Source organism: Bos grunniens, chromosome 3, assembly GCF_055505025.1.
Source record: "Bos grunniens cultivar Pamir isolate PY7600 chromosome 3, Bosgru_T2T1.0, whole genome shotgun sequence".
NCBI lineage: Eukaryota > Metazoa > Chordata > Mammalia > Artiodactyla > Bovidae > Bos > Bos grunniens.
Genome location: NC_141167.1, coordinates 105,693,054 through 105,719,870, shown reverse-complemented (window position 1 = coordinate 105,719,870; position 26,817 = coordinate 105,693,054). Strand labels below are relative to the sequence as shown.

The 26,817-nt window shown below is 41.4% G+C and overlaps 1 protein-coding gene across 30 annotated transcripts in view; it reads left to right on the top strand.

The window, feature by feature from the left end:
* Positions 1–19,796: 19,796 nt before the first annotated feature.
* The window catches only part of ADAR (adenosine deaminase RNA specific), a 52,466-nt gene continuing 45,445 nt past the window's right edge, over positions 19,797–26,817 (top strand). For 7 of the 30 annotated variants that reach the window (XM_086392964.1, XM_086392978.1, XM_086392974.1 and 4 more), the window contains exon 1: positions 19,797–20,399. In XM_086392964.1, coding sequence (XP_086249090.1) covers positions 20,157–20,399 — 243 coding nt within the window. In that variant the 5' untranslated portion in view covers positions 19,797–20,156. Of the gene's footprint in view, positions 20,498–20,847; positions 21,377–24,597; positions 24,707–25,514; positions 25,616–26,817 lie in introns of those variants that run through there. The other 23 variants (XM_086392994.1, XM_086392993.1, XM_086392991.1 and 20 more) reach the window with 10 other exon arrangements.

Genomic DNA, 26,817 nt, shown 5'->3' with positions numbered 1-26,817 from the left:
CCAGTACTCTTGCCTGGAAAATCCCATGGACAGAGGAGCCTGGTAGGCTGCAGTCCATGGGGTCACTAAGAGTCGGACACGACTGAGCGACTTCACTTTCACTTTTCACCTTCACGTATTGGAGAAGGAAATGGCAACCCACTCCAGTGTTCTTGCCTGGAGAATCCCAGGGACGGGGGAGCCTGGTGGGCAGCCGTCTATGGGGTCGCACAGAGTTGGACACGACTGAAGCAACGTAGCAGCAGCAGCAGCAGGAACTAAGTAAAGAAATAAATCTACTGAATTTGCATAGAAGTGATTGGGTATACAAACAAATGGTATTTTGGTAATTGGATGTATAAGTTCTAACAAATGAAGAAATTTTTCAGAAATATTTCAGAATACTATGTGGGTGATAAAGCAACATTTTGATATCGCCCTTTTTCATTTCCAAAGCTCTTTTCTATCCATTGTATCATTTGATCCTTACAACAATCGTAGGAAATAAGCAAGAAGACTATTACTTTCCTGAATTTATAGATGCAGAAACTGAGGCACTAGTGATTTCAGGACTTGCCCAAGGAGGGTTGTCATGCTGGCACCCAGCAGAGTGGGGACTCAAAGACCGGATTTTAGGCCACCACTACAACGACCTTTGGGCTTCCCTGGTAGCTCAGTGGTAAGGAATCCTCCTGCAATGAACGTATCACAGATGTGGGTTCAGTCCCTGGGTAGGGAAGATCCCCTGGAGGAGGAGGGCATGGCAGCCCACTCCAGTATTCTTGCCAGGAGAATCCCAGGGACAGAGGAGCCTGGCGGGCTGCAGTTCACTAGGTCACAAAGAGTCGGACACGACTGAAGCAACTAAGCACAACACAGCACACGCTGCCGTTTACCTTTGCCTGTCATGTAGAAATGTATCCTCAGCTATTCCAGGGCCCTGGCCAGCTTGAAAATTCAACATAAATATTTATTGGGGTAGAAAACAAGAAATAAACCAAAGAAAGACATAACTATAAATTTATGCTAACCCACTCCAGTATTCTCGCCTGGAGAATCCCCAAGAACAGAGGAGCCTGGCAGGCTATAGTCCACGGGATCACAGAGAGTTGGATATGGCTGAGCACAGCAGTTACAGCTTATAGTTACATGGGAAAGCTTATGGTGAAAGAGATTCTCTGGATAGCTAACCTGCCACAGGGATACGAGCATGCACAAATTTATCCTCACCTGGTATTGTCGATCAATAGCATTCACTAAGCAGGGACCCTGAGCTGGCCTCTCCAAGGCCATGGACAGCTGCCCAGGTTGAGGTTGACCGTTTCTAAATTGATGCAACTTGAACAGGTCACACTTCCACTGCAGACCATTCTTCATTCTTGGGCTGGGAAGACAGTTATATTGTCTTCCTATATATGCTTTTATTAAATATGCCATTAGACAAGATGGGTTCTTCCACATGATAACCATATTACTTCCAGTAGAATATAGACTAAATGGTTCTTCCTGAAGTAAAATACACTGGAGGATATTTGGTGCCAGTATCCAAATTAGCTTAAATCTTCTTTCCAAAATATTCTGAAGATTCTCTAAGAAGAATTGTGGGTTTTTTAAGCCATTGGAACATTAAAAGAAATTTAACACAATAACAACTGGCTTTAATCTACACTGACTAAGAACAGAGAGCATGAGGGAATCATTTGAATGATGTATTGGAACCATTTGGATTAAGTGAGTTCACTTCAGATCTATAATAGGCAATAACCATCATTATTTCTCCTGTTTTTGGTATTTTTATTTTTCTTGAAAAGTGGAGATTTCTTTACACAAAAGAATATTGTGCTTATCGATCAATCTCATCTGTATTAATTTCCTCCCTAATAATTTTTTATATAATTTTATTTCTTTTACTTTCTGTTTGGCTGTGCTGGGTCTGTGCTGCTCTTTGGGCTTTTCTCTAGTGGCAGAGAGTGGGGGCTACTCTGTAGCTGTGGTGTGGGGCCCTCTCATTGCGGTGGCTTCTCTTGTGAAGCATAGGCTCAAGGGTGCGTGGGCTTCCGTAGCTACGTCACACAGGCTCCTTAGCTGTGGCTCCCGGGCTCTGGAGCACAGGCTCAATAGTTATGGCACACAGACTTAGTTTCTCTGCTCCAACTTCCCAGATCAGGGATCAAACCTGTGTCTCCTGCATTAGCAGGCGGATTCTTTACCACTGAGCCACCATGGAAGCCTCACGTCCCCTAATAATTTAAACAATGACCCTAGAGGTAGGCTTAGGACTTATATTTTACAAGATATTTGTTTTAACTAGTGGTTACCTGTGAAGAGGGAGTTGGGGGCAAGATAGAGATAGGGAATTAAGAGATACAAACTAGCTTACTGAGTTGGCCAAAAAGTTTGTTCAGGCTTTTCCATAACAGCTTACAGGAAAATTTGAACAAACATTTTGGCCAATTCAATACATAAAATAAATAAGCTACAAGGACATATTATATAGCACAGGGAATATAACCAATATTTTATAGCTACTATAAATGGAATATAACCTTTAAAAATTGTCATCAGTATATTGTACACCTATGACATAAAATATTGAACATCAACTATATTTCAATTTAAAAAATGCAGAAAACCCCATGACATTTCTGCATAAAATATTTGCATTCAAAATTATTCACGTGTACATATTATAGTGAAAGTGAAAGTTGCTCAGTCGTGTCTGATTCTTTGCTACCCCATGGACTATACAGTCCATGGAATTCTCCAGACCAGAATACTGGAGTGGGTAGTCATTCCTTTCTCCAGGGGATCTTCCCAACCCAGGGATCAAGCCCAGGTCTCCTGCATTGCAGGCGGATTCTTTACCAGCTTAGCCACCAGGGAAGCCCATACATATTATATACAGATATAAAATATAATTTGTTTTGCTTTTTAAAAAATTAAAGGGATATGTTTGGTTAATTAGTTGACTGGTTAGACATCAAGAAGTAGCTTTTAGTTTTTGAGACAATTGACTAAGTTATTCTAGATATTTAAACTTTGAAAGTGCTGCACTCAATATGCCAGCAAATTTGGAAAATTCAGCAGTGGCCACAGGACTGGAAAATGTCAGTATTCATTCCAATCCCAAAGAAAGGCAATGCCAAAGAATGCTCAAACTACCGCACAATTGCACTCATCTCACACGCTAGTAAACTAATGCTTAAAATTCTCCAAGCCAGGCTTCAGCAATATGTGAACCGTGAACTTCCTGATGTTCAAGCTGGTTTTAGAAAGGCAGAGGAACCAGAGATCAAATTGCCAACATCCTCTGGATCATGGAAAAAGCAAGAGAGTTCCAGAAAAACATCTATTTCTGCTTTATTGACTATGCCAAAGCCTTTGACTGTGTGGATCACAATCAACTGTGGAAAATTCTCAAAGAGATGGGAATACCAGACCACCTGACCTGCCTCTTGAGAAATTTGTATGCAGGTCAGGAAGCAACAGTTAGAACTGGACATGGAACAACAGACTGGTTCCAAATAGGAAAAGGAGTTCGTCAAGGCTGTATATTGTCACCCTGTTTATTTAACTTCTATGCAGAGTACATCATGAGAAATGCTGGACTGAAAGAAACACAAGCTGGAATCAAGATTGCCGGGAGAAATATCAATAACCTCAGATATGCAGATGACACCACCCTTATGGCAGAAAGTGAAGAGGAACTCAAAAGCCTCTTGATGAAAGTGAAAGAGGAGAGTGAAAAAGTTGGCTTAAAGCTCAACATTCAGAAAACGAAGATCGTGGCATCCGGTCCCATCACTTCATGGGAAATAGATGGGGAAACAGTGGAAACAGTGTCAGACTTTATTTTTCTGGGCTCCAAAATCACTGCAGATGATGACTGCAGCCATGAAATTAAAAGACGCTTACTCCTTGGAACGAAAGTTATGACCAACCTAGATAGCGTATTCAAAAGCAGAGACATTACTTTGCCAAGAAAGGTCCATCTAGTCAAGGCTATGGTTTTTCCTGTGGTCATGTATGGATGTGAGAGTTGGACTGTGAAGAAGGCTGAGTGCCGAAGAAGTGATGCTTTGGAACTGTGGTGTTGGAGAAGACTCTTGAGAGTCCCTTGGACTGCAAGGAGATCCAACCAGTCCATTCTGAAGGAGATTAGCCCTGGGATTTCTTTGGAGGGAATGATGCTAAAGCGGAAACTCCAGTACTTTGGCCACCTCATGCGAAGAGTTGACTCATTGGAAAAGACTCTGATGCTGGGAGGGATTGGGGGCAGGAGGAGAAGGGGACGACAGAGGATGAGATGGCTGGATGGCATCACTGACTCGATGGACGTGAGTCTGGGTGAACTCCCGGAGTTAGTGATGGACAGGGAGGCCTGGCGTGCTGCAATTCATGGGGTTGCAAAGAGTCGGACACGACTGAGCGACTGAACTGAACTGAAACTTATATTCATTACGAAACCTCAAGTCAAACTATAAAGCACAAAGCACAATACTTCAACCTTTAAATGTTTTCAAAACATGTTTTGTTTAACTTTAAAGGGCCTTTAAGAAATGATCTATTGTCATCATTTCTTCCATTTTCATTTAAATTTTGCTTTGTTTCTATTAAATTCAAACAAAGGTCAGCATAATACTTCTATTAGGTAAGGCTCCCTTGGATACAGGGATGATGAAAAGATGAAAGGGAATTTGCTGATATCAAAAATTGAGATAACCAAGGGTTTACCTGAATTCCAGTCAATTTAGACATGCATGGATCAAAGATGTCCTCAGGGAGCCACTCTCTTCATCTTTCAGTTTTATTTATCCCTCCTTGGCTATGAAGCCAGATATCCACTCCCCAAATGACAGTGAGACGGCCTCTGGAAGGCCTCATATCACACAATCCTAGTTTAACAACCTGGAAAAAGAAGCCATTGTTATTTCCCCCATACCCCGCTGCAAAAGCTTAGAAAGATCGATTGTTCTCCTGCTTGGTTGAGTTGCATGCCCAACTATGTACTGCTCTAGAAGGCAGAAGAGTGGAGAAGGGTTAAGAACCACACCTAGAGAGGGAAGATAGGCCCAAACGGGTTGTATCAGATGGATTCCTCACAAGAAAGGAGTTCTTTCTGTACAAGAAGAGAGCCAGGAGAGACCTGAGACAGACCACAAGAGACATTCAGTTCCATACTTTATCTCTGGATGGTAGGAATAGAGGAAAATTAATTTTTTATGTTTTTATGTATATGTCAGATTTTCATCTAAGACTATGTACTATTTTTCATAAACAGGGAAAATGCAATGAATATAGTTTATATTTCTAAAAGTCCTATCAGTACAGTTCAGTCGCTCAGTCGTGTCCGACTCTTTGCAATCCCATGAACCGCAGCATGCTATGCCTCCCTGTCCATTATCAACTCCTGGAGCCCACCCAAACCCATGTCCATTGAGTTGGTGATGCCATCCAACCATCTCATCCTCTGTCGTCCCCTTCTCCTCCTGCCCTCAATCTTTCCCAGCATCAGGGTCTTTTCAAATGAGTCAGCTCTTCTCATCAGGTGGCCAAAGTATTGGAGTTTCAGCTTCAGCATCAGTCCTTCCAATGAATATTCAGGACTGATCTCCTTTAGGATAGACTGGTTGGATCTCCTTGCAGTCCAAGGGACTCTCAAGAGTCTTCTCCAACACCACAGTTCAAAAGCATCAATTCTTTGGTGCTCAGCTTTCTTTATAGTCCAACTCTCACATCCATACATGACCACTGGAAAAACCATAGCCTTGACTAGACGGACCTTTCTTGGCAAAGTAATGTCTCTGCTTTTGAATATGCTATCTGGGTTGGTCATAACTTTCCTTCCAAGGAGTAAACATCTTTTAATTTCATGGCTGCAATCACCGTCTGCAGTGATTTTGGAGCCCAGAAAAATAAAGTCAGCCACTGTTTCCACTGTTTCCCCATCTATTTGCCATGAAGTGATATGTGAAAGGATGGATTGTTAAATGAAAAAAGTTAAATTGTTGGACAGTATCTATAGTATGATCCCATTTATGGTAAAACACTTCTAAAGTACATAAGAAATGACTGTAGTATTTACCCTAGAGGGTTGTCAGGAACAGGTTATGGAAGTTTTTTGCTTTTTATTCTAGGACATTTATCAGATCAGATCAGATCAGTTGCTCAGTCATGTCCGACTCTTTGCAACCCCATGAATCGCAGCACCCCAGGCCTCCCTGTCCATCACCAACTCCCGGAGTTCACTCAGACTCACGTCCATCGAGTCAGTGATGCCATCCAGCCATCTCATCCTCTGTCGTCCCCTTCTCCTCCTGCCCCCAATGCCTCCCAGCATCAGAGTCTTTTCCAATGAGTCAACTCTTCGCATGAGGTGGCCAAAGTACTGGAGTTTCCGCTTTAGCATCATTCCCTCCAAAGAAATCCCAGGGCTAATCTCCTTCAGAATGGACTGGTTGGATCTCCTTGCAGTCCAAGGGACTCTCAAGAGTCTTCTCCAACACCGCCATTCAAAAGCATCAATTCTTCGGCGCTCAGCCTTCTTCACAGTCCAAGTCTCACATCCATACATGACCACAGGAAAAACCATAGCCTTGACTAGATGGACCTTTCTTGGCAAAGTAATGTCTCTGCTTTTGAATACGCTATCTAGGTTGGTCATAACTTTCCTTCCAAGGAGTAAGCGTCTTTTAATTTCATGGCTGCAGTCACCATCTGCAGTGATTTTGGAGCCCAGAAAAATAAAGTCTGACACTGTTTCCACTGTTTCCCCATCTATTTCCCATGAAGTGATGGGACCGGATGCCATGATCTTCGTTTTCTGAATGTTGAGCTTTAAGCCAACTTTTTCAGTCTCCAATTTTACTTTCATCAAGAGGCTTTTGAGTTCCTCTTCACTTTCTGCCATAAGGGTGATGTCATCTGCATATCTGAGGTTATTGATATTTCTCCCGGCAATCTTGATTCCAACTTGTGTATCTCCCAGTCCAGCGTTTCTCATGATGTACTCTGCATAGAAGTTAAATAATCAGGGTGACAATATACAGCCTTGACGAACTCCTTTTCCTATTTGGAACCAGTCTGTTGTTCCATGTCCAGTTCTAACTGTTGCTTCCTGACCTGCATACAAATTTCTCAAGAGGCAGGTCAGGTGGTCTGGTATTCCCATCTCTTTCAGAGTTTTCCACAGTTGATTGTGATCCACACAGTCAAAGGCTTTGGCATAGTCAATAAAGCAGAAATAGATGTTTTTCTGGAGCTCTCTTGCTTTTTCCATGATCCAGTGGATGCTGGCAATTTGATCTCTGGTTCCTCTGCCTTTTCTAAAACCAGCTTGAACATCAGGAAGTTCACGGTTCACATATTGCTGAAGCCTGGCTTGGAGAATTTTGAGCATTACTTTACTAGCGTGTGAGATGAGTGCAATTGTGCGGTAGTTTGAGCATTCTTTGGCATTGCCTTTCTTTGGGATTGGAATGAAAACTGCCCTTTTCCAGTCCTGTGGCCACTGCTGAGTTTTCCAAATTTGCTGGCATATTGAGTGCAGCACTTTCACAGCATCATCTTTCAGGATTTGGAATAGCTCAATTGGCATTCCTTTACCTCCACCTGCTTTGTTCGTAGTGATGCTTTCTAAGGACATTTATACTGTTGCATTTTTTCATCATGCACGTGTATGTCTTTTATAATAAATTACAAACTGTGGATAACAGATACTTTGTGTGCACAGGTGCATGCATGGGCGTATGCTCAGTGGCTTCAGTCCTGTCCCACTCTTTGAGATCCTATGGACTGTAACAATAAATATAGGATGGTGTATTAGTTATCTATTGCTCTGTAACTGTCCCACAAACTTAGTGGCTAAAAACAAAATATATTTACTATGTCACAGTTTCTGTGAGTTAGGAATTCAGGCATGACTTTACTGGGTCCTCTGCTTCACAGACTTACACAAGCCACACTCAGAGGGTCAGCTTACAGCTGCCATCTCAGCTGAAGACTCAACTGAGAAGGATCTGCTTGCAAGTTCACTCACATACATGGTGGTTGTCAGGGACAGTTCCTCATGAGTTTTTGCGCTGAGGCCACCCTCAGTTCCTTGCCATGTAAGTCTCTCTGGAGAATATCCCACAACATCAGAGTGAGGAAGTCAAGGGGAAAAGATAGTACCAGCAAAAGACAATATTAGCAAAACAAAAGCCACGGACCTGCTACCTCATTACTTTGCTCTATTCTATTTGCTTGTTAGGAGCAAGGCATGGAGAAGGAAATGGCAGCCCCCTCCAGTACTCTTGCCTGGAAAGTCCCATAGATGGAAGAGCCTGATAGGCTACAGTCCATGGGGTCGCAAGGAGTTGGACACAACTGAGCGACTTTCTTTCTTTCTTTCTTAGCAAGGCAATCGGTCCAACCCACACTGGAGGGGAGAAGATTATACAAGGGCACGCATACCAGAGGTAGGGAGTATTGGAGCCAGGCCAGATGCTTCCTGTGACCATTGGAATAGCCTGAATGGCTTCATGCAGGAGGAACTGGAAAGGCGCAATTTAAAAGAGGGAGAAATTCAGCAGACAGAAAAGTGGAGGGAAATATGGAAAGGAAGCACAGAAATAAAGAAGATATACGGAAGAAAAGTGGGAAAGTGTTTTCAGGGAAAGGACTAGACCATAGACCATATTGTTGAAAAAAGTGAACTTTTCTTGGGAGTAATGAGGCTGGAAGAGTAAATTAGGAACTAAATGCCTAACTAAGGAACTTTAAGTTTTTCCTCTGCAGTGACTAACCAGGCTATTCATCAGTATCCTCACCAAAAACTTCTCTTCTGGCTATGTCATGTTATTAATGATTTAACTGATAGCTCAGGGGTGGGGGATCATGACTTTAAGGAAAAGTATCACATCACAGTACATAATTCACAAAGTAGATAATGTGCTTATAAAAAATGGAAAGTTGGTTACGTATTTATTCTAATCTCATCATATTGCTTTGATTTTATGTTGTAGTAAATGTCAGCAGTCGCATAAGGAGCCTGAAGGTTTCGGAAATACTTCTACAGGGAATGATACTGATTACTATGCTTTCAATTAAATATTTAATATATATTTGTATTCAGTAGCAGTGTTGAGAGTGGAACAAGCAACAATTTTGAAGCCAGAAAGAGAATTTTAATACCGTTTGAATCTACTTTTTGAATGTTTCAAAGAAAAGGATGTAATAAAAATGTGCTGAATAGGTCAGGTAAGCACAAGGACACTGAGAGGGTCATTAAATATGGTACCATGGAAATGGCTGATAGCTTCAGCAAAAGTAGTTTCAGCAAAGTGGTAGGAATGGAAGCTTCAGCAAGCACTGGAGAATTAACGGGGCTCCCATTCTGGCAATATGAAAGAAAAGTTACTATTCAAAGCACCGCAAAACAAACAAAAAAACACTCCTGCTTTGAAAACAATTCCTAAAAATACTAAATAAAATATTTTTTTAAATCTCCTTATATATATATATATATATGTGTGTGTGTGTGTGTGTGTGTGTAGCTGAGCAGGCAAGAAAGTAAGGGAATCCTCAGAGGCTAAAATAAATCAAAAGCATAAAACCAGAGGGTGAGTGAGCACCAAATCCAGCCCCCTTCCTAGGAGCATCTCATGACCCCCAATAACCTAGAACTGTAGTTTCATCAACCATGCTATGAAACAGAAAGCCAAGTTTAGTGCCCTTGCAAGTTGGAAATTTGGTTTTAAAAGCTTGCATAAAGCCAGTACTGTCAAAGGGCTATACTCTCTGAAAAGTTTGCTTCATAAAGGGAGAGGGATATAGCTCTTGAGTGGAGTAAGGTAAAATTTCCCCCAAATAATTCATAAGCAGCAAGTTGGCCCTCACAAAGATTTAGTAACCAAATTCATGCTACTGCTTGATCAAAAAACTCCAGGCCAAAAATTCAGTTCAGAGTGGTCCCAAGTTTTGGAGTGTCCCTGACATAGTAAGCAGAAAGAAAAAGTGTTTCTAAGGGAAATACCCTTAATGTAGGCCTCAAATACTGCTCACAATACAGTCTCAACAAACAGAAGAGCACAATAAAAATTACAGAATATACGAGAAAACAAGACATCATATGAGAAAATCAGAAGAAAAACCTGCAGCAAAATCAGACCCACAAAGATGTGGGTATTGAAATGATCATATAAACAAAAACAAATATATTGGTAGATTTTTAAAAAAAAAGACTTAGACACATGGGTAAGGAACAAGACTGTAAAAATGACCTTGCTATGAAAAAGTGCCAAACTGAACTTCTAGAAATAAAAAATCGGTGACATTCTAAAAGAAGGGAAATTAGTCAGAAATGTGGAGAGAATAAAAATAATGAGCTAAATGTCCAACTTAAGAAATTAGAAAAAGAACAACAGACAAAAAGAGGAAAATATCAGGAACAAAATAATAAGTAGAGAAATAATGAAATTGAAAACAGGATCAACAAAGCCAAGGTTGATTGAAAATTGATAAACTTGAGGGAAACTGGTTTAGTCTAAGACAGAGAGACAGAAAAAGAGGCACAAAGCAATACTGCCTTTTATGCATAACATTGGAAGTCACACCACAGCATTAATTCTGCCAAATTTTATTCATTAGAAGCAAGTCACTACAGCAACCCATATTCCCCTTTTGTGAGAAGAGGTTTAAACATGCAGACATGTTTTAAAACCACTACTTGTTATATTACAGTTTCTACATGGAACAGTAACACCAAAAAGAAAAAAGTGAATAAAATGTATACAGACTAGAAGGGAAGAGTCAAATCTGGTATTCACAGGACATATTATCTACATGAAAAATACATAGAATAAACAAATCAGTAGAATTTAAAAAGCTGAACATAAAATAAATATGAAAAATTAGTTGCATAGTTCAGATCAGATCAGATCAGTCGCTCAGTCGTGTCCGACTCTTTGCAACCCCATGAATCGCAGCACGCCAGGCCTCCCTGTCCATCACCAACTCCCGGAGTTCACTCAGACTCACGTCCATTGAGTCAGTGATGCCATCCAGCCATCTCATCCTCTGTCGTCCCCTTCTCCTCCTGCCCCCAATCCCTCCCAGCATCAGAGTCTTTTCCAATGAGTCAACTCTTCGCATGAGGTGGCCAAAGTACTGGAGTTTCAGCTTCAGCATCATTCCCTCCAAAGAAATCCCAGGGCTAATCTCCTTCAGAATGGACTGGTTGGATCTCCTTGCAGTCCAAGGGACTCTCAAGAGTCTTCTCCAACGTCACAGTTCAAAAGCATCAATTCTTCGGCGCTCAGCCTTCTTCACAGTCCAACTCTCACATCCATACATGACCATAGGAAAAACCACAGCCTTGACTAGACGGACCTTTCTTGGCAAAGTAATGTCTCTGCTTTTGAATACGCTATCTAGGTTGGTCATAACTTTCCTTCCAAGGAGTAAGCGTCTTTTAATTTCATGGCTGCAGTCACCATCTGCAGTGATTTTGGAGCCCAGAAAAATAAAGTCAGCCACTGTTTCCACTGTTTCCCCATCTATTTCTCATGAAGTGATGGGACCAGATGCCATGATCTTCGTTTTCTGAATGTTGAGCTTTAAGCCAACTCTTTCACTCTCCACTTTTACTTTCATCAAGAGGCTTTTGAGTTTCTCTTCACTTTCTGCCATAAGGGTGGTGTCATCTGCATATCTGAGGTTATTGATATTTCTCCCGGCAATCTTGATTCCAGCTTGTGTTTCTTTCAGTCCAGCATTTCTCATGATGTACTCTGCCATAGAAGTTAAATAAACAGGGTGACAATATACAGCCTTGACGAACTCCTTTTCCTATTTGGAATCAGTCTGTTGTTCCATGTCCAGTTCTAACTGTTGCTTCCTGAACTGCATACAAATTTCTCAAGAGGCAGGTCAGGTGGTCTGGTATTCCCTTCTCTTTCAGAGTTTTCCACAGTTGATTGTGATGCACACAGTCAAAGGCTTTGGCATAGTCAATAAAGCAGAAATAGATGTTTTTCTGGAACTCTCTTGCTTTTTCCATGATCCAGTGGATGTTGGCAATTTGATCTCTGGTTCCTCTGCCTTTTCTAAAACCAGCTTGAACATCAGGAAGTTCACGGTTCACATATTGCTGAAGCCTGGCTTGTAGAATTTTGAGCATTACTTTACTAGCGTGTGAGATGAGTGCAATTGTGCGGTAGTAACTGATTAGAAAATGGACTTTTAGGAAGAGAGCATTAAAAACTGCAGTAATTGGAAAAAAAAAAAAAAGATACAGTGAAACCTACTCACCAAGTATTTCCTGATAATGCCTGATAATATCAGTAATCCAATCCTGAAAACCAGGTATTCTGCACAAAAAATCTAATCAGGGCTCGTTCCTCATTATTTTAAAAGGAAAAAAATTATAATGTATTAAATTTCAAACCAAACTCTCTAATCAATTTCCTAAAACTAAACACAGTAGAACACCTGTAAGTAACAGATGATAATAATAGGATAATGCTAAAACTCTCAATAATATAATTGTTACAAACAGCTGTTCTGCATGCAGTAGAATGGCTTTTTTTTAAAACCAATATCCCTATATGCACCTCCTTTGTTGACACTGGGTTTAAGTCTCAAAACATCTGATTCTGATATTCTACCAACAATTCTGATATTCTACCAACAATCCTGTATTTGCAATGTAACTTGAGAATTGCCCTGCATGTTGTTTTGTAAAAACAATTGATATGAGTTGGGAAGACAAAAAATACATTTTTACTGTACAACCACAGGCCAAAAATACTGTATTTGTAATTTAATTTCTGAAACACATTCATTGTAGCTATCTTAAACTCTGTGTATGATAACTCTAATATCTGGATTTCCTGTCGACCTCTTTTTATTATTTATCTTGTGTCTGAATTTTGGGAAAGTCTTTTCTTTTTTTCCACCCTATTTTTCATTAAATGTAGACGTACTGTATGAAAATGTTTGAAGTACTGGACAATATTATCTTCTCCCAGGCAAGATGGCTTATAGGAGAGGTTAAGATAGGGGCAAACTACTTAATACATCTAAGATTGAATTGTTTCAAGCTGGATTTCAATTTCCTTGAGAGTTAGGGATCCCAATCTAAACCTGGTATGTTTACCAGGACCCTTCTCATCAGTGAGTTCTGAACTTCAGTTACTGTTCCCCTTCCCAAAGCTCTATCCAGCTTCTTACCCTCACAGCTTTGACTTCAGAATTCAAAAATACAGTTGCTGCTGTTTAGTCCCTAAGTCATGTCTAACTCTTTGTGACCCCCATGGACCATAGCCCACCAGGCTCCTCTGTCCATGGCATTTCCCAAGCAAGAATACTGGAGTGGATTACCATTTCCTTCTCCAGGCAGTCTTCGTGACCCAGGGGTTGAACCCACATCTCCTGCATTGGCAGGTGGCCAGGAAGCATTGGCAGGTGGACTCTTTACCACTGAGCCACCAGGAAAGCTATCAGTAAACACCATATGTGGGGTCAAATGTTGGCCTCACTTCTGTGGGATTCCCTCTTCTCCAGTCTATTCACTCTTAAATCCTTTGCTATCTCAATGGATATGCTTTCGAATAGATCTTTTTAAAAAATATTTTATCCAGCTCTTCTAACTATTCTTCACGGGAGATTTGGTCTGATACAATTTGTTTTGAAATGTCCTTGGATGATTTTAATTTATTCTACCTAGCTCAGAGAATTTTTAAAGAGAAGTCCTTAATAACACCCAGAGGATTTCTCAAATGTAAAATTCTGCCAATAAAAACTTTGAGAACCCACCAGAACATTAACAGAACACACTGATCTGGCTCTTGAGAAGTCCTGACATATTCAGTACCATTCCTGGCAGGGATACTGAGATGGACCATTCCAAAGGCTTTTCTTTGCCTTTGCTTTTTATCTCTACCAAACTATCATGGCAAAAACATTTATGCCCACAAACATCATTTTCTTCTTCCCAGTAACCTGTACCCTCTATCTGTAATTACTCTCGATGTTAGAAATTCAAATTCATGTATATACAACCTGAACTTTGAGCTTACAGAAAAGGCTCACAGAAGTAAAAATACATCTTTAAGAGGTCACAGAAAGGAAATTCTTCAGTTTGAAAGAAACTGTTTTTCAGCTAGCTTAGTCCCCTGTCCAGGGATTAAACGTGGGCCCTTGGCAGTGGGAGCTTGGAGTCCTAACCACTGGACTGCCAGGGAGTTCTCAGAAATTGCTATTCTTGCATTTCCCTAAAGGAAGAGAGCTTTCTTCCATCCCTGTGCCTCTAAAATGCTATTCCTTCTTTTGAGAACCTTCTCCCTCTTCATTTTTCATTATATGCTCCACTTGAGATTTCCTTGGCCTCACTTTTAATCTGGGCCAGCTCTGCATAGACTCCACCCACTTTCATGCAAGTACACACGCTATGCTAACACTACACATCTCTTCCCTCCTGGCTACCCAGTGGATGCAGAGACCTCCAAAACCGTGGGGCGCACTGCACGGCACAAAGGGCAGGGGAGTTAACTCTCCTAACAGAAGGAAAGCAGGAGTCAGTGGGACAATTCCTGTCTTCTTTCCTCAAGACAGTTTATTAAGTAATTGAAGACATCTTTAAAATATTTTCCCAGGCAGACTTTCGTGAAACACATTTTATGTGACTTTTTGGAGAACAGCCCCATAACATCAAGCTATCCTATTTGCACAGAGTGGCAGCTAGTCTATAAACACATCCTCACATTAACTCTCCTTCTTTCTCTGTATGTTAACTCAAACACATCTTGTCTGGGTAGAATAAAATGACAATGACCAGTTTACGGAGTTAATAAAAGAGAAAAAACAGAACCAAAAATTAGACAATAGTGCTGTATTATTCAGAAGGGGTAAGAAAAGTGCTAAACTATTCAAAAGCTCTTGGACTGTGTAGAAGAGAATGACAACATTGTGTTAAACTTTAGGATGCATGATAAATTTTAAGGGTAACCACTAAAAAGAGAAAGCATAATTCCAAATATTTAGAAAGAAAAATATGGAATAGGAAAAAAGTTCAAAAATAACTCAGTTAATCCAAAAAGAAAGGAAAGGAGGGGGGAAGCAAGAAAGAAAAAAGCCAGAAACATAGAAAACATGGATCAAGTAGAAATTGGAATCAGTTTCAAATATATCAAGAATTACAATAAATATATGTGGACAAAAATTGACAGTTACAAGACAGAGATTATCAGAATTTTTTTAAAGTCCATCTGGATTTCTGAGTACTTCTAAAGCAAAAGAACTTAGAATGATTAAAAGTAAAAGGAATGAAAATGATATTCCAAGCAAATACTAAAAGAAAGCTAGTTTGGCCATGTTAATATCAGATAAAATATATTGAAGATAATGAGCATTAGAGGGATAGAAAGGGATAACTCTATAATGATTTAAGATTTAATTACCATAACACTTCCCTGTGGCTCAGCTGGTAAAGAACCTGTCTGACAATTCAGAAGACACAAGAGATGCAGGGTTTGATCCCTGGGCAAGGAGATCCCCTGGAGAAGGAAATGGCAATCCACTCCAGTATTCTTGCCTGGAAAATTCTATGGACAGAGTGGCCTGGAAGGCTACAGTCCATGGGGTTGCAAAGAGTTGGACATGGATGAGCATACACCATGACACAGTTCTAAAAATATAAGCATCTAATAAAATATGCTCAAGATAATATAGAGTGTACTGTGATGACCTAGAGGGGTGGGATGGGGGTTGGGTGGGAGGGAAGCTGAAGAAGAAGGGAATATATGTATACATATAGCTGATTTACTTTTTCGTACTGCAGAAATTATCACAACATTGTAAAGCAATTCTACTCCAGTAAAAAAAGACATATAGATTGTAAGTTGATAAAAACTACAGGGATAAATGGACAAATATATCATCACCACAGGAGATTTTTTTTAACATGTCTTTGTGTCTGATGATTCAAGCAGACCCCCCCCCCAGAAAAAAAGTATCAGCAAAGATGTATATCTGAATAACAAAATTAACAAGCTTATAGTAATGGACATACGTCAATTTTGCACCCAACAGTGAGACAGTACAAATTCTTCTCAAGCACATATGGAACATTTGCAAAATTAGGCCATGAGTTAAGCTATAAAGCAAATAACAAATTTCAAAGAAAAGTATTTCAAAACTATGTTCTAATCACAATGCAGATATTTTAGTATTTAAAATTTCCATAGATTTTGAAATTGGAAACTATGCTTTTTAAATAACTCATGAGTCAAGGAAGAAACTATAATACAATTTTAAATATTTTACAACTTAATGAAAACAGTATATATTAAAACTTGTAGGATATGAAAATAGTGCTTCAAGGGAAATTTATTGCTTTAAATAATTTCTACAGAAGGAGGAAGAGGCTGAAAATTAATGAACTAAGTGTATAACTTAAGTAGAAAGCAAACAACAGAATAGACTCAAAGAAGGTGAATGGAATATGATAATTATAAGAGCAAAAGTAGGAACTAAAAAATAAAATAGGAAACTAAGTTATAGTAGAGAGGAGCAACAAGACCAAAAGTTGGTTCTTTGAAAAGACCAACAAAATAAACTTCTGCAATGGTTTATCTGTGAAAAACAGGAAGGAAGACATAGACAAATAGTTTATCAGTCAGTTTTCACTATAATATGCTGGGGTAACTAACAAAACCCGAAATCTCAGTGTTTATTTCTTGCTTGCTCTGTATAGCACATGTCTTCTGCATTCTCAGATCCCCAGGGGAGGACATGCCATTCTCACTGAAGAGGGAAATAAGCAAGAGAGCTAGTGGAAACACAGAGAGAATATTTTTTTAAGATTCTGGTCAGATATGAAGTCATTATGACCAAAGTGATTGTCAGTTGGGTTGGTATGCATACTCCTCCCAAAAGGGGCACTTCAAATCACATGGCAATAGGTAGAAATGTGTAGTCCTCCTACACAAAGGGGAACAAATATTTGAGGAACCATCTGTCCATCAAGATATGAATGGATAAAAGAGCCACAGAAAAAGAATGAAATACTTGCAGCAACACGGATGGACCTAGAGATCACCATAGTAAGTGAAGTAAATCAGACAGAGAATCTCATATGTGGAATCCAAAAAAATGGTACAAATGAACTTATTTACAAAACAGACATAGAAATAGACCCACAGACATAGAAAACAAACTTTTGCCAAAGACAAAAGGTAGGGAGAATAAATTAGGAGTTTAAGATTAACATATACACATTATTATATATAAAATAAACAACAGGACTTACTGTATACCACAGGGAACTACAGTCAAAATCTTGTAATAAACTATAGTGGAAAAGAATCTGAATGCATACACATATATATGTATATCAGTTCAGTTCAGTCGCTCAGTCGTGTCCGACTCTTTGCGACCCCATGAATCGCAGCACCCCAGGCCTCCCTGTCCATCACCAACTCCCGGAGTTCCCTCAGACTCACGTCCATCGAGTCAGTGATGCCATCCAGCCATCTCATCCTCTGTCATCCCCTTCTCCTCCTGCCCCCAATCCCTCCCAGCATCAGAGTCTTTTCCAGTGAGTCAACTCTTCGCGTGAGGTGGCCAAAGTACTGGAGTTTCAGCTTCAGCATCATTCCTTCCAAAGAAATCCCAGGGCTGATCTCCTTCAGAATGGACTGGTTGGATCTCCTTGCAGTCCAAGGGACTCTCAAGAGTCTTCTCCAACGTCACAGTTCAAAAGCATCAATTCTTCGGCACTCAGCCTTCTTCACAGTCCAACTCTCACATCCATACATGACCACAGGAAAAACCATAGCCTTGACTAGACTGACCTTTCTTGGCAAAGTAATGTCTCTGATTTTCAGTATGCTATCTAGGTTGGTCGTAACTTTTCTTCCAAGGAGTAAGCATCTTTTAATTTCATGGCTGCAGTCACCATCTGCAGTGATTTTGGAGCCCAGAAAAATAAAGTCTGACACTGTTTCCACTGTTTCCCCATCTATTTGCCATGAAGTGATGGGACTGGATGCCATGATCTTCGTTTTCTGAATGTTGAGTTTTAAGCCAACTTTTTCACTCTCCTCTTTCACCTTCATCAAGAGGCTTTTGAGTTCCTCTTCACTTTCTGCCATAAGGGTGGTGTCATCTGCATATCTGAGGTTATTGATATTTCTCCTGGCAATCTTGATTCCAGCTTGTGCTTCTTCCAGTCCAGCATTTCTCATGATGTCCTCTGCATATAAGTTAAATAAGCAGGGTGACAATATACAGCCTTGACGAACTCCTTTTCCTATTTGGAACCAGTCTGTTGTTCCATGTCCAGTTCTAACTGTTGCTTCCTGACCTGCATACAAATTTCTCAAGAGGCAGGTCAGGTGGTCTGGTATTCCCATCTCTTTCAGAGTTTTCCACAGTTGATTGTGATGCACACAGTCAAAGGCTTTGGCATAGTCAATAAAGCAGAAATAGGTGTTTTTCTGGAACTCTCTTGCTTTTTCCATGATCCAGCGGATGTTGGCAATTTGATCTCTGGTTCCTCTGCCTTTTCTAAAACCAGCTTGAACATCAGGAAGTTCACGGTTCACATATTGCTGAAGCCTGGCTTGGAGAATTTTGAGCATTACTTTACTAGCGTGTGAGATGAGTGCAATTGTGCGGTAGTTTGAGCATTCTTTGGCATTGCCTTTCTTTGGGATTGGAATGAAAACTGACCTTTTCCAGTCCTGTGGCCACTGCTGAGTTTTCCAAATTTGCTGGCATATTGAGTGCAGCACTTTCACAGCATCATCTTTTAGGATTTGAAATAGCTCAACTGGAATTCCATCACCTCCACTAGCTTTGTTCGTAGTGATGCTTTCTAAGGCCCACTTGACTTCACATTCCAGGATATCTGGCTCTAGGTGAGTGATCACACCATCGTGATTATCTGGGTCGTGAAGATCTTTTTTATACAGTTCTTCTGTGTATTCTTGCCACCTCTTCTTAATATCTTCTGCTTCTGTTAGGTCCATACCATTTCTGTCCTTTATCGAGCCCATCTTTGCATGAAATGTTCCCTTGGTATCTCTAATTTTCTTGAAGAGATCTCTAGTCTTTCCCATTCTGTTGTTTTCCTCTATTTGCATTGATCGCTGAGGAAGGCTTTCTTATCTCTTCTTGCTATTCTTTGGAACTCTGCATTCAGATGCTTATGTCTTTCCTTTTCTCCTTATAAATATATATTTTGTGTGTGTATATATATATATGGCTTGTATATATACAAAATAAAAACCCAACAACTGGAAATTGCATAAATATTAGGCTGCCAGAGAATGAATAATGGGTACACCCACAAAATTGAATGACTTGTTATATAGCCATGAGAATGAATGAAATGCAACTTCACTCAACAACAAGAATGAATCCTAGTGATATGGTCAACATTTGTGTTCTCCCCCAAATTCATAAGTTGGAATCCTAAGGCCCAACAGATGGTATTAGGAGGTGGGGCCTTTGGCTTAACTCATGAGAGTAGAGGCCTCATGCATGGAATTCAAAGTCTTATAAAGGAGACCCCACAGAGATCCCTAACTCCTTCTGCTATACAAGAACTCTGCCAATAGGAAAAGGGCCTTCCCCGGAACATGCTGGCACCCTGACTTTCAGCCTCTAGAGCTGTGAGAAATAAATTTCTGTTTATAAATCTTTGGTATTTATTATAGGAGCCTGAATGGACTAAGTAACTTAGGAATATGTTTGTTAAAATAAATGTCCAGAACAGTAGATCAAAGTTCAAAAACATCACAGATACACAGACACACACACAAAACTAATTTTAAAATATACTGTTTAATAATGTACATAAATGTGAAAAGAAATGAAAGCAATATAAAAGTTGTGTAAACACAAGTCAGGATGGAGGTTACTTCTTAGGGGAAAGCAGTGGTACAGTATGAGGCCCACTTAGAAGATTTAAATTATTGGTAATATTTCTTGTCTCAGTTGGGGTGGCAAAAAGGCCGAATTAAAGGTAACGTTCATTATAACATATTAAAAATACTTAATCTGAACTTTCTATCCAAGGACTACTGGTTTGGGGGCATTATTAACTTATCCAGTGTAGCTGAGATCCTTTTTTTTTTTTTTAAGATGGTACCCACCTACCATCCAGGCCTTCCGGCCTAACTACGTTATGAATGACTGAGGAGTTTAATCAAGGCCAAGAGCAAAAATGCAGCATCCCAAACCCAAGTACCTATTCGCACCATGCCTACAGCAACACCATTAACAGAACAGTAAAAACCCATGGAAAGCAGCAACAAAATCCTAGCTTAACTAGGACGCAAACAAAAGAGAAAAATCACGTGGTGCTTCCTCCCACGCCCGGCGCGCCGGTGATGTCACCAATCCGCGACAGGGCCATTGATTTCAGACTGAAGGTAGAGAGGGCTACGTGGTGGGGGAGGGCGGGGGGAGGGTCCGGGCGGCAGTGACTGTCTCTGGTGTCGAGTTGTGTCCCGGAGAATTACAGGACCCGGTAAGAGGTTTTTCCCTTCCCGGCCATCACCTTCTGTGGCCTGAACGCCCGGCTCCCACCGCCGCTCCAGTGTCGGGCGCTACTGGAAGAGGGAGCGCAGGGGCGCCCGGGTGGGCTGAGGGTGGCCGCAGGGCCAGGTTGGGGAGGCGGGGGTCGCGGGCAGCGGCGGGGCTCTGCAGCCTCGCGGGGAGGTGATCGCCGGGGGCCAAGTGCTCGTGTGCGTGCTCCGGGTGTGGGCGGCAGAGACTGCGCACGGATGCTCTGGCGCTCGTGCCAGCCAGAGCCGAACAGCTGGGTACCAAAGGCCCTTGTTTTCCTCTCGCCAACTCCCTCGCCTGAGGGAGAGTGACAGTAGAGCGAGGCGCCTGGGACTCGTTCCGGTCCGCTCCTTTCTGCGTCTTCAGCTCTGACTGCATAGGCCCGCGCCTCATCCCTGGGATAACATCCGCCGCCCTTGGCGTGCCTTCCACAGGGAAGGCGTAGGCGTCCGCCGTGTAGAGCCCACTGCGGGGTCACGGACACTGCGTTCCGCCTCGCTCTGGCCTTGGTGCAGGAAGCCTAGTTGCGTCACCTCCCCTTCCTTCATCTGGCTTGATTCTTGGGCCCCGCTAGAGGGTAAGCCTGCCTCAGGTGTGACGTGTTGATGTCAGAGTTTGGGAAACTTGTCTTTCAAAAAGGCCTTAGTACCTGTCACCGGATACTCCACGCAGTGTCGGGGTGTCCCAGCCTGCGGTAAGGGAGGGAGCAGAGCCTAAGCTGCTAAGGGAGGAGGATGTGCACACAGAGGCCTGCACAGTGGCTGATGTTGAGAGGGAGGCCGGATCTCTAGAACAGGCCACTGGGAGGGAGCACGCAGGAGCAACAAATTGCCCAGCAAATGTGAGTGATGATGCCAGTTTCTTTCTTTACTAAAGAAAGCCTGTTCCCATCGTGTCAGAGATCCTGAAATATCTTTTCCATTATTTCATTATTTCATAGTTGGGTGTGCTTACTGTATGAGAGGAGGGAATAGAGTAGAAAGAGGGCATGAACTTTGGGAGTCAGGTCTGCTTTGCCAGCTGTATGACAGTGACTGAGTTATTTAACCTTTCTACTCCTACCTGATCTTATCTACAAATGAGGATTATTATATCTACCTTGCAGGGTTGTTGTCAGAATTTGAAGTGTCTAGCTATTATTAGTAAGATCCAAGCACCCATGACTTGAACTTGCTTCCTTGCTGAAGGTTTCCTGTTGGTACAGGTGCTTGAAAAGCAGGGGAACTTTTTGCTATTCTGAATATTTGCTATTCTGCCAGATAGGATAAAGCAGAGTTGGGATGGGGGTGGGGAGACTAGAAACCCACCATCTCTCTACAGTAGATCATCAAATTTTAGAACTGGAAAAAGATTAAGCCTCACTTTATTCTCTTAATAATGCTTAGTTGCTTCATTCGTGTCTGACTCTTTGCAGTACCATAGACTGCATCCCAACAGACTCCTCTGTCCATGGGATTTCCCAGGCAAGACTACCAGAAGGGGTTGCCATTTCCTTCTCCATCTCTTAATTGTAACTTCTCTTTATTGAGCACTTGCTAGGTGTGTGACCCTGTAACCAGGCTCTTTACAGACACTAATTGATTTAATCCCTCCAGCAACCCAGTGCTATAATAAGTATAATTCCCATTTTACAGATGCAGAAGATGAGCTTAGCCAAGTTTCTGACACTAGTTAATGGCAGAGTTGGAACTTGAACCCAGGCCCTCAGGCTCTATGGGGTTTGGGTCTTGTTATTTCTCAGCATCACCAACTCAGTGGACATGAATTTGAGCAAACTCCCAGAGATAGTGAAGAACTGACGTGCTGCAGTCCATGGGGTCAAAAAGAGTTGGACACGACTTAGCAACTGAATAACATTTCTCAATGACTTGAGCCCAGGCAGTGTGAGCCTAGTGTAGTGGGGGAAGGGAGGCATAAGCAGAGTTTAGAGGGCCAGTATTTGCTCTAAGAATAACATCTCATTGTCTGGTGATAAATTATCTTGTATTTTACATCTTGCCCAGCGTTGTCCAGATGTGAACCAAGATTTGGCCTTTTCATGCAGAGAAAAAGGAAAGGCTCATGGGCACATGTGCTGGGATCATACACACACAATAGATACTTGGAAAGAAGAAAACATCTCCAGATATTGTTACTTCAGCCAGGAGTAACATTGCTTAAGACAATTTCCTTTAAGCTAGTTATTTTTATACTGTAACAGGGTGTAATGTGACCTTTCTTCTGATTTGAGGATTTAAAGATTTGAAGCTGTGATTCAGACCACGACTGGTATTATCTGTGACCAACTGATTTGAGTTTTCAAATATGTCAACCACAGGATCTGAGCTTTTGGGCTTTTGTAGTGATCTCTTGAGATACAGCAGTTTATTTTGCTCTAACATCTGTTAGACTTGGACCATAGTGAGTGCAGCTGCTTGAGTTAAGTTTCCTGGAGAACACTGGATGATCATTTGGTATCAGGGTTAGAGAATTCACAATATTAAGTTTGTCACAAAATTAAGTATTTGAGAAAGGTCTGTGATGGATGTGCATTCATGTGGGAATAGTAAATGGGTTTTAAACAGATGACATTCTTGGTGTTTTTGATCAGCTGTTCTGTGTTGTTTCTCAGTTTGAAGATGACTTTCAGCTGTATGGTGAGTTATTAGGAACTTGGAAGATTTGCATAATCCACCCATGTAGATTGTGACAAATAAACTCTCAGTTCCTCCACCCAGGAAGCTCTCATTGCTGCTTCTGTACCCTCCCAGATGTCCTGAAGTCACCTATTTCATCACGTTTATCAGCCTTAATGGGAGAGATGCTTTTACATAATTTATCCTTCCTTTCCCTTTGTACCCCACCACCACCACACACAGAGTGAAGTTCTTTCCCCAGGAGGGTATATGCTAATCTAATTGTAAATAGCGGAAACCTAATGTAAGCAAAAAAGGATTGATTATTTAACTAGGCAGTCCAAAGGTGAACTTCAGGCATGGCTGGATCGTGAGACTGAAATGATGCCGTGAAGACTCTCTTCACCCTGCCTTTCTCTGCTTCTTTTTGTTTGTTGCCCTCATTCTTTTCTGCTGTTTTCTCTGTTCATATTGAAAAAGGTGACTTCTGGCAGCCCCAAGCCTATGACCTTATAGCTCACTTCTAGCATTGTAAACTAGTCATGTAGACAAGGAGCAACGGATGCCATGATTAGGCAAGTCTGTGTCACAGGCCCACTTTTGAAGGCAGGAGTGAAACTTCTTCCACAACGGCATGGGATGGGAAGTGCAGAAGTAAGTACTAGGCAGGTGAAAACACCAATGATTGCTTCAAGTGTGTGTGCGTGCATAGGCATCTGTGCTGACATGTGTGCTTATATCCCACTTCTCTGAGGCCCAGAGTCTTTCAGCTAGAGTGAAGCCACCTGGTGTTGTTTGTCCATCGCACATTGTTATTTTGTTATGGCATCGATCGCGTTCTTTCTATCTTTTCCTTGCCTTTGCGTCTGCTGTTTGGGTTGTGTGTGTGTGCATGCACACACTCACACACACTGTTTTGGCTGATTGACTTCCTTGGGTTCAGGCCATGCTTCTCTTCCCAGACGCTTTCTTTGACCTCCATCAATTAGGAAGTCACATAAACCCCTGAGCACAACCCCATTGTGGATTTGATTTCTCTTTGATAACTGTCTATTTTCGGGTCAGTTCTCTGCTAGACTGAGAGCCCCTTGAAGACAGAGGCTGTGTGCTCTGTATTTCTTACTTAGCTAAGAAATTAGCTGCATTATTTTTCTTCTTAGCACTTAGAACTAATTGACATTGTATATTTGTTTGTTGCCTGTCTTCTCACTAAAACATCAGTTTCATGAAAATAATGAGGAAAGAAATTTTTGTTTTGTTTACCACTGTATCTCTAGGGTCTAGGACGGTGCCTGGCACATAGTATGTGCTTAATAAGTGTTTATTAGAGAATAACTGAAAATCTACTCACAGGGAGAAAATGATGCCACTGTGTTGATTAGGATTAATCAACATTATTAATCTGCATGGTAGATACAGTTGTCACTGTAAATGTCTGTAAACACAGGTATGCAGGTGCCATCCCAGCAAGGCAGAACCTGTCTCCCCGTGTGCATGTGAACCGGCAGAGGTGAAGGGTCAAGCCCCAAGGAACAGCCACCTGGAAATTCCACCCTGTGAGATATTTCACCCCCTGAAACCCTCCTGAACTATGATGTTGTTCAGTTGCTAAGACCCGTCCGACTCTTTGAGACCACATGAACTGCAGCATGCCAGGCTTCCCTGTCCTTCGTTGTCTCCTGGAATTTGCTCAAACTCATGTCCATTGAGTCAGTGATGCCATCCAACCATCTCATCTTCTATCGTCCCCTTCTCCTCCTGTTCTCAATCCTTTCCAGCATCAGTGTCTTTTCCAATCAGTTGGCTCTTCACACCAGGTGGCCAAAGTATTAGAGCCTCAGCTTCAGCATCAGTCCTTCCAATGAATATTCAGGGTTGATTTCCTTTAGGATTGACAGGTTTGATGTCCCTGCGGTCCAAGGGACTTTAAAGAGTCTTTTCATAGTCTAAACTATGATAGGTAGGATATTAAGGCTTTTTTCCATAGTTTGAGTCTTTCCCCGCCGCCCCCCCCCCCACCCTTAGAGTATTTATCTTTAAAACATTTCCTTGAGCACTTACAATGAGCCAGGGAAGGTTTTAAGTCCCTTAACAATTCATTCTTTGACTGGAGTTTGGGGATCAAGGGTTGTGAAGTTTAAACCTTTTTTTTTTTTTAATACCCAAACATTCAAAAGAGGCTTAAAAAAAAAATTCCAAACTAGAAATTATAAACGAAATGAGACCCCTTTCCATCCAGCTTATCTCACCCTCCAGGGGTACAGCTACTACTAATAGCTTGGTGTGTATCTCCTCCCTTCCTTTTCTTGGACTTTTACATAAAATATACTCCATCTTCTTGTCATTGTTTGGCTTCTCACCCAGATGTTCTGCACGCCGATCTGCACCTTGCCTTCTCCATAGCCATCTCAAGGCGCTTCTGCTGTGCCCAGCGCTGCTCCCCAGGAACAGCACCCTGGCTTGGGGTGAGTGGCAGAGCCAAATGTGGGGGGACTTGCAGCACAGAGTGCAGTCTGGCCTTCAGCACAGCGGCTGCTCAGGTGTTGGTCTTTGGGCCTCTCCCAGGGAGGGCCCAAACCCACATCCATCTTCCTGGTGCCTCATCTTCAGGGAACCCTACTCATGCCACATCTACGCCCCAACAGAAAAAGCGGAGCAGTGATACCCTCCTGTTCTAAAGAAGAAACAAAATTACACAAAAAAAGTAATTTTCTTACCATTAGAGGCTGGAGGTGAGAGGGCTGTTGTTTAACCCCACTCTCACCCCCAAATATCTGGGCCTCCCTTCTACCTAGCTGCAGTACCTTCTTGTCCTCATTTGCTTCCTTAAAAGTGAGTAAGACTGTGGCTGAATCATGTTGATGTATGACAGAATGATACATGCGCACTAATAAAACAGTTGCTGCTGCTGCTAAATCACTTCAGTCGTGTCCGACTCTGTGCGACCCCATAGACGGCAGCCCACCAGGCTCCCCCGCCCCTGGGATTCTCCAGGCAAGAACACTGGAGTGGGTTGCCATTTCCTTCTCCAAATAAAATAGTTATCCTCAAATTAAAAATAAATAATTATTTTTTTAAAGTGAGTACAAGTTTACACGCCAATCTGAGTTTACACTGCAATGCCTCTCCATTCCCTGTGCCCCTGACTAGCCCTGCCCTCTCCAGGACTGGGTATTTTAACTGAAAGAGGAAAATCTTGGCTAACTTGAAAAACAGTGTCTCATTTTAATTTGCACTTTTGGTTATGATTTAGTTTGAACTGTTTTTTGTTAACCATTTTTATTTCCATTTTAAAAATTCTGTTAATTTGTGATTTTGTCTATTTGCTTGTTGTCTCTAAATGATTTTGTTTATAAATTATACAAATTATCTAAAAAATGAGTATGTGCTGATTATAAAAAGCAAAAAACTCTTATGTGCTGTAAATACCCTTCCAGTTGGTTGGTTGCTATCAAATTTTGGCTTTATTATTTTTTCATTCTCCTGTAGACAAATTTTGTCCTTTTTGATTTCTTCCTTTGTACGCTTAAAAATATTTTTTCTTCATTCTGTGTCCTAAAGGTTTGCTTTTTGACATATGACTAAAAAGTTAATATTTGGTTTTATTTCAGATTTTAACAAGGTATTTGATGAAAATATTGTCCAGTGTTTTATTTTATTTTTTCTC